Source organism: Patella vulgata, chromosome 2, assembly GCF_932274485.2.
Source record: "Patella vulgata chromosome 2, xgPatVulg1.2, whole genome shotgun sequence".
In the NCBI taxonomy this organism is placed as follows: domain Eukaryota; kingdom Metazoa; phylum Mollusca; class Gastropoda; family Patellidae; genus Patella; species Patella vulgata.
Window position 1 is genome coordinate 89,804,482 of NC_065880.2, and position 13,235 is coordinate 89,817,716.

The 13,235-nt window shown below is 38.6% G+C and overlaps 1 protein-coding gene and 1 long non-coding RNA gene across 2 annotated transcripts; both read left to right on the forward strand.

Annotated features, from left to right (window-relative positions):
• The first annotated feature begins 554 nt into the window (after positions 1-554).
• LOC126810069 (perlucin) lies at positions 555-9,106 on the forward strand. The gene is made up of 5 exons (XM_056098413.1): positions 555-573; positions 4,820-4,908; positions 6,558-6,648; positions 8,056-8,272; positions 9,067-9,106. Exons 1-5 carry the CDS (start codon positions 555-557, stop codon positions 9,092-9,094), a joined length of 444 nt encoding a protein of 147 aa, XP_055954388.1. The 3' UTR covers positions 9,095-9,106.
• A 2,392-nt stretch (positions 9,107-11,498) lies between these two features.
• On the forward strand, positions 11,499-13,235 carry LOC126810159 (uncharacterized). The gene is made up of 3 exons (XR_007675049.2): positions 11,499-11,582; positions 12,088-12,178; positions 13,114-13,235. It is a non-coding gene; the product is annotated as an uncharacterized LOC126810159 (long non-coding RNA).

Genomic DNA, 13,235 nt, shown 5'->3' on the forward strand with positions numbered 1-13,235 from the left:
ATAGTGTGTGATACTGGTTTTGTTAATGTCCATTGCCCACACACCTATGTATAACAGGACTGGAATGTCAGATATATCTAAGTAGTAATTAATTTGTTTTGGAGATTATATCGGTCAGTAATTAAAACATACCAATAACAGATCTAGAGGCTTGTGTAGACACATCTGTTTTGTACACAGTTTCCATATTAGAATATCCCTTGCCTACTTGACCAATCACTTAATACTTGATTTTATACAGACATCATTGCGACAAGATCTTGAAGTTGGTTCCATGTACCTGGCACGGACGAATGAGATCAGAAAAAGACATTATTTTGGTGCGTATATATGTGATATTATCAGAGCTTTTTGTAATTGGGTATCAGTGAAATTAAATGAAATGGGGTTTAACGTCCTACTTTTATGCACTGTCTGGGATAAAGAAGATCGGCAAAAACCATGCAGTGTGCTCTGTGAGACATTTTGTCCGGGCAGTAGCTGATCTATAAGATGTGAATGGGGTGGGGAGGGTGGTTCAAAGTCTAGAGCGCCATTCAAAATCTTATCCCACAATGACTGTCCACAAAACACGTAATAAAACGCATCAAATAACACTGATCGCCCTGTGGCCAAATTCGTTGGGGACCCGAATTCGCCAGGGGCCAAAATTCACCCAGGGCCCAATGGCCTAAAATATTCACAAGGCCATGGTGGTTAATTTGATACCAGATATGTGGGAATGGATCATGGCGACAAAACGTGATGGGCGAATATTCATACAATATTTGATTGTAATTATATAGATATAACGTCGCCGATTGTTATGTCGTTGGGAAGTAGTTTTATTCAAGTTGACATAAAGCTCATGTCATATTATGATTGTTATTGATTTTGTTATTAGATTTCTTTTGTAAAACTTAAAGGCGCTACGGCCTACTCTTAGTTTTTATTTCAACTGTCAATGGTTCTCGCAATGTGTACAGATCCAAACGACTAGACACTGTTCCTTGCCAGGCCCCCTGTCCTGCACCATTAACATGGGATAACCGCGCCGTAAAATCACTGCGAAGTGTCTAGGCAAACGCTAGGAGCGAACCCGAGACCCCATCGCCAGTGTGTTACTGTATGTGATAAAATGAAATGTCCTACTACATGTTCGGCTCCGAATTGGGTTAATAAAAACTGGCATGCACCATACAGTGTGCTATGAGGGAAATTTTGCCCGGACAGCGGCACTAAAGCCTACTCTTATATCGAATTCCAACTGTCAACTGATCTCTTTCGTGCACGCCAATGTTGTTTCGTCCCATCCGAACGACTAGACAGCTGTCCTTGTCAGATTCCCCCGTCCTGCACCACTGACAAGGGGAAACCACGCAGGAAAAACTGGATGAACTTTCTCGACCAATGCAGGGATCGACCAACCGACCTACAGACTAACGAGCCAGCGTCTTACCTACTTAGCCACCGTGACCCTCGCGTTACTGTATGAGCTATCACGGTGTATAAACACATATTTATAACAACAAAGGTTTTTGGTATTAATAGAACACTACGTGAAGTCATATTATAGTCTATATTCAACACAACGTGAAGACAAGGATTTTGTTTCACTGCCCTGCCAAAGAAAATTGGTATACTTGTCCAATCAGGGAGAGCTATCTTAGAAGAGTGGTATCTGGGTTTTGGAAATAAGAAATCGGTGACTTAAAGCAGCTAAGTCTGTAACTCAATATCATCAAAAGTCTTTGACATTGAGAACACGAATTATTTGTCAATTTAAATCAACTGGGAAAAGATGGGCTTCTGATATCCAATATTACGTTTCAGCGCCATTTGTAACAAGGGGCTCGACGAACGAGGCTAGACATATTCTACAGATATGTCAAACGATGACGCTATATTCTTATCTGGAGGGTATGCGCAATAAATAATATCAGTGTAGACTGGAATAACCAGACGTTAGAGATTGCCATTCGATTGGGACCTGATTAGAAATTAAGGTAAAAACGGACACGATTTTATGTAAATCTGTTTATATACATTCATATAACATTATTATATGCCCTGCGACCCATTTGTTTCAATTTCTAGGTCACAGATATTGGCGGTTTAGCTTCTTTAAACATGTAAAATGAAATGAGGTTTAGCGTGGTTTAGCGTCCTACTTTTCTGCTCCGACTGGGATAATGAAGACGGACATACGTTATGCAATGTGCTATGAGATAAATTTTGCCCTTACACTGTCGCTATATGGCCTACACATATAGAATTCCAACTGCCAAGAGTTCTTTTACGTGCACATGGGAAATTTTGCTTAAACGTGTAAACCTGTGGTTGTTTTGACCCTATGTTCCCCCGTCAAACAATTCCTGGATCCGCGTATATGGTTGCACCTTTATATTCTGACATGAATGAAAGTAAAACGTGTATATTTGGTTTATTGAGTTCACGTGAAAGAAGAACATTAGACAGGTGTTATAGACTAGATTAGTCAGGTACATCAAATCTTTGTTATCAGTAATCATTCAGCCTATAAATCTATTGTCATTATTTCACGGCATTCTAGATAGTTTCATAAAAACAAAATGTTTCTGTTACTGGCTTTTACGTCCTTAATTCTCTCAGTTTGTAAGTATACTAAAAATATGTCAATCAAAATATTTCTCATTCTGATTTTTACTAGCTTAAAGATACATTATGAGAGATTAGATAAAGCGCTGACAGTTCTCACTATAATAGTTAAAAACTAGAAAATGTAAAGGTGATTTACTAAAAATGTCAGTCAAATTGATCCACACTGAACCGAGAATTTAGCGATTGAATTTTCGACCTAGCCTCGATCATCATTACTAAAGTCGGTACGATAAAAACATAGTCTCGATTATTCATTTCATGATTTAATCATGAATGAAAGTTGATCAGCAAATCGGATCCTAATCCAGTAAATATCGCAGGCTAGCGATGGCACCGAGTGTTGATTATGGTCTGGATAAGTTAAATAATGTCTAATTAATAATTTAGATAACATTTCAGGCCTAACGAAAGACCTGTAATAGACAGATCTAGCTCTTGTATAATGTATGTTTAATGTCCAATTAATAAATTATATAACATTTCAGACCTAAAGAAAGACCTACAATAGGCAGATTTAGCTCTTGCATAATGTATGTTTAATATGATTAGTACAATGACGTCATTATTAATGTGACGTCATAATGTATATTTAATGTTCCTTTATGTAAGAGCTAAATTTGTCTTTTTCTGGCTTCAAATGTTGTATTTTTATTTATTCACGTGACAAGTCTGTAATCAACTCTCTGGAATTCCTTCGCTATTTAATGATTTAGCGATGAAATGGGTAGATGATCGAGACTTTGTTTATTATCGCAGCAATGCTACTTGACAACCGAGATTATCTTGTCAAGAGTTCTATGGAAAACAATTACTGTATTATATTGTGCTTGAACATGACAATAGAATCATTGTTGAAACGCGGCTCTGATTAAATAGAGTTCCATACAACTCGCGTGTTTATCTTAATATTGTTTACAAAAAAAAAATGTGTTCAATTACTAACAGGGGTGGGTCCAGGATTTTCAGAAAGGGGTGGGGGGTGCGAAGCCCGGCTCAGGGTTTGGCGGAGTGACGGGCAACCAACCAAGTCACCAGCCGAGTAAATTACGATTTCCAACCTAAACTGACTGTTAATTCCTTTCCCGCGAGAATATATGGGGTAAAAATTGTGCGCCCCCCCCCCCCTTCCCCTGGACCCGCGTCTAACTAAATGCCATTCAAACAGTAACTCATAACCTCACTCGGAATAAAGTAATTTTACTGAAAGTTTTAATATATTCATTCTTTTTAACTATTATAACAATATATATAATATATATCAAAGATGAAATTCCTCCCTTGTATCTTGTAATATAATTATATTTTATATTCTTGATATATTATTATTATACTGCACTACTATGTACTATAGGCCAGAGGGCCTGACAAGGACAGCTGTCTAGTCGTTCGGTCCCGCGTACACATTGGCCTGCACGTAAAAGATCCCATGACAGCTGGAATTCGATATAAGAGTAGGCCGTAGCGCCGCTGTCCGGGCAAAATTTCACTCCTAGCACACTGTATGACGTCTTCACTAGCGCAGTTCGGAGCAGAAGAGTAGGACGTTAAACCCCATTTCATTTCATTTCATTTGCCTTAAATACTGAATAAAGATTTGATTTTAATTGATAATGACCATCTCCTTATTTAAATCTTATACCGTGCATCTTTAAGTTCATCGCTTTAGACCTTGTATTTGCTTCACCACAAAGATTGACAAATTCTTCTCTGTGGTCGGCTTCATAGCATGAAACGGGAGACTACGTCTGAATTAATGTGGTTATCAAAATGGATTTAAACCCAGAATTAGTATCCGTATCCAAAGCCCAGTTTAGGCATGGGCCGAGGGGCCCAGGCCCTGGGCCCACGGTTTAGGGGGCCCCGCGGTTCATGACAAAAAGAGAAAAAATTCAAATTCCAGATGAAAGTTTCCCAGTAATCGATCTAGCGGCGCGAGGACGGAGACTGAGCTATCCCTCAACCTTCTCTGTGATTGGTCGAAACCCATTCAAAAGGATATGAAATAATTTTTTAGTCGCGATAGGGGTCCCGCGATTCTAGTCAGGCGACGGGCCCGCTCCGGTTAAGCTGGGCTTTGTCCGTGTGGATTAGGATTAGGCCTTTAACACGTACATTTTAAAATTTATCTGAATTTAAAGCGATTCGGCAGTTTTCTGGGACCAGTGTGCCTTTAACAATAAATTTCTGTTTTCTATATGAGATGGACAACAGTGTCCAAATGGATATCACCAACATGAACAGTCCTGTTACGCTATCGTAACTTTCATAGCCAACTGGAATGACGCCGAGGTAAGTAATTAATATACACTACTGTATTAAAGGATAATATTGGTGCCAGTCATTATCACATATGTGATAGAACTGGTTAAACATGTTCCAAGTATAATTTTATCACAAAGATCATTGCTACGATAGATGCATTGTGAAGCTTCCAAGAAACGAAAGTGACGAACGCACAAATAAAACACGAGTTATCCTTCTATATAACTGACTGAAGTGACGAGTGATAACAGATACACGTGCGAATTTCTGCTCAGTAATAATTCCTTCGAAGACTAAAAGTTGTTATATGAGACTGTGGGAGGATATCTGACAATTCAGAAAAATTATTGACTGTCACTAGATAAGAGAAAACGCGAAAAATAGAAAAGGTCCGTGCATTACGACGTACCATATTTCTATTAAGTATAGAATGAATAAAAACTAGGGAATGTACGGATTATTTCAATTTTTCTCGTTTTCCTCTTATCTAGTGACATTCAATTACTTTCTTGTGGGTGCCACGAGGGAGGGAATTTTTCCCGGACAGGGCACTGCGGCCTACTCTTACTTGGAATTCCAATTGTCAGGACTTCTTTGTTGTACCCACCAATTGTGTACATGGGACCTCTGTTTTCTTTCCACCCGAACGACTACACAGCAAAGTGTCGGTCTATGCTTGATTGAATTTCAACTATCAAGGGTTCTTTACGTGCACACCTACGAGTACAAGGCGTTCGTCCCTTCCGAACGACTAGACGCTTTTTGCGATGGGGTGGGGGGGGGGTGGTGATGATGGTGGATGGCCGAGTGGTTAGCACGTGCGTGCTGTATCATAAGACCTGTCATTGAGTCAACTGGCGTGGTTTCGAATTCCCGGTTGTACGTGACAAGGAGTAAGGTTGCCTGTCCAATCTCGTGGGTTTTCTCCGGGTCCTCCGGTTTCCTCCCACTGCTAAAGACCCCTACGCCCAAGCGAAATATTGAAATAAAATTAAACCATATGTTAGTCCCGAAATGACATAGTTTGTGTCGATTGGACGTTTAACCCCATTTTTCTCTCTCTCTGTTGCGATTTTGACAGTCACCCTAGGATCGATCCAAGGACCTCCAGGTTTATGAGCCAACGTTTAACTCACCAGTTTGATCAAAACTCGTTTATAAAATCAGTTTTGAATTAATTTTAAGTTACAATTTCATATTTTCCAAGAAAGTCAAAACAGAATTATTTCTATGTCTTTTGCTCAGTAGGTTGTCAACTCACTATTATACGACCATAGGTTATCTTTCTCACACTTAAAAATCTTCACACCGGAAATAATAACACAATTAACTCCCAATTACCTCCCTTGTTTTCCTATTCCCCACCATGGAATAGCTATCTTCAAACGTTTGAATTTGAAATTGAAATGATATTTTTGCCAATTTCTCAACTGGCAATAGTGAATTATAGGATTAATAGGATTATTCTTTAACAAGGTAGGACTGTTTATAGATACCATCTATTTTAGGGCTTTATTTTAATACATTTTAAAAATATAACTTAAAAGTATGAAATTGTAACTTTAAGTTGTAAACCACTTTCTTAAATCGTCTAAAAGTTCATAAGCTTATCTATGCTATACTAACATATTATCTTCCACAGAGAATTGAACACGAGATTTATTTTTCTATTTTAGACAATGTGTCAGGCAGCTGGTAGTCACCTGGCTTCTGTTGAAACAGACGCAGAACGACTTTATCTAAACCAATATATTAACTTTTTACACGGTATGTACGGTAAATATATTAACGTTATACAAGGTACGAACGTGTGTACTGTAAACCAATATATACTCTTCAAAGAAAGTAGGCGATATTGAAATGCAAATACCTATGCACGTTGTGATATGATAAATAGTCATGGACACTTGACATGCTTTGAGAGTATGTTCACAGATGAAGAACTTATCGCCCCAACAGAACCACTGAGCTGCACATGCGACACGCAATAGCGCCATACACGTGGGAGGGGTTCATTGTCAAATTTGACACTTCAAGGAATGGTTGAGAAAAACTGCCGCGTGCTGGTTTATCTATCCATGTTTGCCTTCCCATCGGTTCTTGCATAAGATTTACTGTTTTGCATAACTTTGCTTTAGTGTGTTACGTTTAATTTGATCGGGAGACGTGTTCGTCGACGTCAACGTCAACCGACAATACCACAAGAATTGACCGTGGCACTGCAAGAGGAGTAGGTCAGATTGCCCCAAATCCTGATTGGACGGATGATTAGGAGCATGCCACGACGAATTGCTGAATGTCTGAGAATTGATGGAGCAATTACTCATAATTAAGACAAAATCAAAAACGTCCATTTTCACTTTTGACAGTGTATCTCTTTGAGGGTGCAATGGGGCCGTCAGATAAGCCGCCCATATGAACTGCTTATGTTCATGTGTAGGCAATTGACCTGTTATTAACATACATTGGTTACCTCTATTAAAACATCAGTGTATCTCCGCAGTTTTGTATTGTTTCTGAATATCCCCTACTTTACTTGAAGAGTATATTAACGTTATACAAGGTATGCACTGTAAACCAATATATTAACATTATACAAGGTTTGTACTGTAAACCAATATATTAACGTTATATACATTATTTACTGTAAAACAATATATTAATGTTGTTCACGGTATGTACTATTAGCCAATATATTGACGTCATCTGAATAGATGGTACATACACTTGGGTTAGTACGCAAAACGACTGGTGATATATGAAGAGTCCAGGGGAAGAACGATTTTTGTCTTTTCGCATAAAAGGTAAAACAGACTTTTGGACGAGAATGCTTGACGCGAACAGAACAACGAGTGGATTTAATTACAACTTCAAAATGATGTTTAATACGAATCATAATTACCAGTACAACAACTGACTTCCACTTTTCAGCCAAATTAAGGTCAAATAAAGGGTACGATGGACGTATTTGTCCAGGAGGCCATTCCAGAATAGCCTTGGTTCGATTTGACCCCGATCGTTTTTACCTGAAATTGATTGTTCCACAGAAAGCTTATACAATTTGCTACCAGATGGCGCTATTAACTGGGGTTCGTGACTTAGATCGTTCTTCCCCGGGGCTGTTTATATGGCAAAAACAAGACCTAAAATGTCCATATTGTATCTACGTTTTAGGAAGTAAGTACAGATATTACTGGATTGGTTCATTCGACTTTATTGATGGTACCTACATGTGGGTTGGAACCCAGAATACATTAGGCCAGATTCCTTGGTATCCTGGAGAACCATCAAAACGACCTGGTGAACATTGTCTAATGATGGTCCAGGATAATCACTCTCTGTTTGGGGATTTCGAATGTAATACAGAGCAAGCATTTGTCTGTGAAGTCGGGTAGGTATATTTTAGGTGGTGGTGGTGGTGTGGCGAGAACGGACAGTGCCTCGCTTAAACTTTAGATCATTCCCGGGTAACAAGGAGTGTGGTCAAACCTAGATAACATGGTTGAACAAATTGAAACGCAACACAGATGTAGTAATATTCTTTTGAACGTTAAACTCCTTTACTTTACGTTCTGTTTAATATGGACCTCACTACGGACTTTCATATGGACTTCACTACGGACTTCATACGGACTTCACTACGGACTTCATGTTGTGTTCTGTTAATACTAAAACTCAAAAAACCCGTGTTGCCCTACATACGTGTTTATATAGAAATAAAACATCGCAAATATCATTTTACAAATAGTCATGATATTAGATAAAAGCACAAGTCATAGGAACTCTAAATGTCTCTGCCTCACAGGTTGAATGATATGGAACCAACTTCAAGATGTCAGTTTTAAACCCACATACTCCAGGAACAGCGGGGTACTAAATTAACTGATTTATTAAATCAAGGAATTCCTCCATTAATGGCCTATATTATGGAAACTATGTAAACAATAATGGAACTATAACTTAAATAGATCCTACTCAGAACCAAGTAAACACACACTGTTTACCATAGGTATAGAAAGACCCCGCCCATCCCCGTCATTATAGCTACATAAAGCTATGGATGGAACTAACATGGTTATAATGTTACTTATGTATCCTGTACCCCCCCTCTCTCTCTCTCTCTCTCTCTCTCTCTCTCTCTCTCTCTTTTAGACGGTTTTGATCAATCACATTTTCTACTTTCAGGTTAAACTCGCCAGTTGTAGGCCAATAACAACAAGAATTGATATGGTCTTCATCCAATTACTAGATTCTGTTTACATTGCTTTGAAAATAAAACTTTTTACATGCTTTAAAGAAAGATATTATTAACATTTATTATACCGCGTTGAGCGGAGTTTGTAAGTGTTATTGATACGGGATCCGTCAGTCCTTCGTATGGAATCTAATAAGTACCCATTTGCGTCTTCGTAACCTTTACATCTGCCATGCGAACTTCTAGAGGAAACCAAATGTTGAAGCTTGAACAACAGGAGTACTTATCATTAAATACATAAAATAATGTCTGAAACTTAAACGTGTAAACACTTGAAATGTGCTCTTCTGGATCCGTGCATTTCATTTATCCTGCAATATGATTAAAAAATGAAACGTGTGGTAGCCTACTGGTGCAGTTTGCTCTGTAGCATAGCCGGTTGAACATGGAAGATAATTCAACAGCTTGCTAATCGCCGAGGTATGACGGGCGTGTTTACTGTTTAAGCTCTCCAATCCTGAACTTCATTTCGGGACTAACACATGGTTCAATTTATTTCAACAATTCGCATGCGCGTAGGGGTTTTTAGCAGTTGGAGGAAACCGGAGGACCCCTAGAAAACCCACAAGGTTGGACAGGCGACCCTACGCCTTGTAACGTACAACCTTATGATACAGCGCGCACGTGCTAACCATTCGCCATCCAACTCCCTGTTAATCAATGGGTCATTTTAATATATACATATATCATCTATTTCCCTAGCAGGACATGCTAATTACGTCATATCTTACCAATTAGATAATTGAAAACTGAAACCTAATGGTATAAAACCAACTGAGCTGTTGGCGTTCGATAGACAGCCGCTAAATTCGGCAGAGACCACTGGGGTTCAAGAGAACCAGCAGGATTGAGCAGACGCCATTGATATGTAGGAAAGTCATATGATGTAGCCGCCAGTAAACTCATCTGCGAATTAGGGGAGAAAGACGTGTTAATTTAAAGTATTGTAATGCAACCGATGCTTGTAACCATGTGTATCCAGCTTGATAGAAAATGTAGAAGCGGTAGAAGCGAACAGATGCATTTTTATTCCTGGTAGATAAACATCTTAACTACTGTGACAGTAAGTAGAAAATACACAACGCGAAAATGAATCCAAAGATGAGAATTACAAATACTAGTAGACGATCACACTATTAAAGTAGCTAAGTCCCTAACTCAATATCACCACAAATCTTCGACATTGAAAACACGATTTATTTGTCAATTCAAATCAACATTGGTCTTGTGATCTTACAGGGAAATTATGGGCTTCTGATATCCAATATTCAAGACAAAATAAACATTTTACCATTGGGTACACGAATCGTGTACACGAATCGTGTACCATAATGCGTTTCAGCGCCATTTGGAACAAGGGACCCAAAGAACAGGGCTAGACATATTCCACAAGTCATGTCAAATGGTGACGCTTCTTATCTGGAGAGCATGAGCAATAAATACCATCGGTGTAGACTGGAAAAACCAGACGCTAAAGATTGCCATTCACATGAGATTTCTGACGTATTTCGCCGAACATAACTGATTAGAAATTACAGCAAAAACAGAAACGATTGAATGTAAATCCGTTTATATACATTCATATCACATTATTATATGCGTTGCGACCCATTTGTGCCAATTTCTAGGTCCCAAATATTAGCGATTTAGCTCCTTTAATATATGTAGCAGAAGAGAGGCCTATGGGATGTGGGGAGTCTTCGGCTGGCTGGCTTTCCACATCTAGCCAGCGACGCATAGCACGCATAGTGCTACACTCTGGGTGTCAACTGGTTCCACCGTCAAATAATTCCTGAATCCATGTGCTTGGTGGCACCATTATATTCTGAAATAACTGAAAGTAAAACGTGTATATCTGGTTTATTAAGTTCACGTGAAAGACAGATGGCTTTTTAAAGACTAGATTAGATTAGTTATCAGTAATCATTCAGCTTATAAATCTATTGTCATTATTTCACGGCATTCTAGATAGATTCATAAAAACAAAATGATTTTGTTACTGGCTTTTACGACCTTAATTCTCTCAGTTTGTAAGTATACTAAAAATATGTTAATCAAGATGTTTCAATCACTGGCTTCTACTAGCTTGATTATATTAGTGTGATAGTAGTCTTATCATATATCAATCATTAATATTCTATCAATATGCAAGAATAGTTTTAACATGGATACAAGACGAATGCCTGACAGTGGCGTGCAGACAGTACTAAGAGGTTGAAGGAGCCATTTGTTTGAGTACTAGGGATCGGAAGGGGTGGAAGGGGCATACAATCAACTAACCACAGCACAGCATTGTTGTTTTGTGTATTAGACATTCCTCCACACGTGTATTACCTTGTTTTATTTGTATATTTGAGATGGACAACAATGCCCTAATGGATATCAACAACATGAACAGTCTTGTTACGCTGTTGTAACATTCAGATCCAGTTGGGTTGATGCTGAGGTAGGTTCCAGTTTATTTACACGTCTGCATTAAGTAATAGGTACGTTTACATTAGTTAATTCCAATTCAAGTTGAAAATTAGTCAGTTGTCCACATTTGACGAAAATTTACTGGACAATCAACCACATAAAAAACCCGGTTACGCATGGGCAATTGAACATTTTTTTTGTTAGATAAAGTCAAGAAAGAGTTGCTTCCCTTCCCGAAATAAATCGCATAATTCATGCATTATTATAAATAAACATGCATCGTGACGACGAATTAAGATTGTTAATAAAACCCATTGATGGAATCCTTGAAGACAGAAATTTTACAATAAAAAGTTTAGGAGTGTTGGATATTAAAAAAGCAATGGAAATATATTTTTCGACAATTCTTAATTTAATTTCATAAGCGTCGACATCTTGTTTTAGGCCTGCCCACAGGGTAAAGAAATCACACCACTTGTGCTGCTGTGTTTTACTGAATTCAGAATATGGCCACGAATTTTATTTTTCTATTATAGACAATGTGTCAAGCAGCTGGTAGTCACCTGGCTTCTATTGAAACAGACGCAGAACGACTTTATCTAAACCAATATATTAACTTTTCACACGGTAAGTACTGTAATCCAATATATTAACGTTATACACGGTACGTACTGTAAACCAATATATTAAGGGGGGTTGGATGGCTGAATGGTTAGCACGTGCGTGCTGTATCATAAAGTCTGTCATTGAGTCAACTGGCGTGGTTTCGAATCCCCGGTTGTACGTGACAAGTAGTAGGGTCGCCTGTCCAACTTCGTGGGTTGTCTCCGGGTCCTCTGATTTCCTCCCACTGCTAAAGACCCCTACGCGCAAGCGAATTATGGAAATAAAATTGAACCATATGTTAGTCCCGAAATGGCCTGGTTTGTGTCGAGTGGACGTTATACCCCATTTCTCTCTCTCTCTCCCAATATATTAATATTATATGAACGTTATACAAGGTATGTACTGTAAACCAATATATTAATGTTATATGAACGTTATACAAGGTATGTACTGTAAACCAATATATTAACGTTATACATGGTATGTACTGTAAATTCTAATTTAAATGTCATTTAATACAATAATTCTTTTTGGTCTCTGTTTTGGTTAATTGTTATGTATATTGCATTGCTATCCCTCGCCGAACGAACGGAGTGATTTTGAAATGGGCCCTGTCGTTCCATCATGTTGTGCACACACCCGCAGGAATCCATCGAAGGCCGGCCAGGGGTTAACCAAAGAACATTTTGAGCCCTTTCCTGTCGGTTTAGATACAAACTGTAACCGAAACTTTCGTTGCCCAAATCAGACGAAAAATAAGATCGGCATCTCCCACTGCTAAAGACCCCTACGCGCAAGCGAATTATTGTAATATAATTAAACCATTTGTTAGTCCCGAAATGACCTAATTTATGTCGAGTGGACGTTAAACCCCATCTCTCTCTCTCTCTCTCTCTCTCTCTCTCTCTCTCTCTCTCTCTCTCTCTTCAAGGTTTCTTTTTTTTCTACTGTTATAGGTGATGCCTACAGATATTACTGGGTTGGTGCTTTCAACTTTATTGATGGTACCTACATGTGGGTTGGAACCCAGAAAGGATTAGGCCAGGTATCTTGGAAGGCTGGAGAACCAACAAACCGA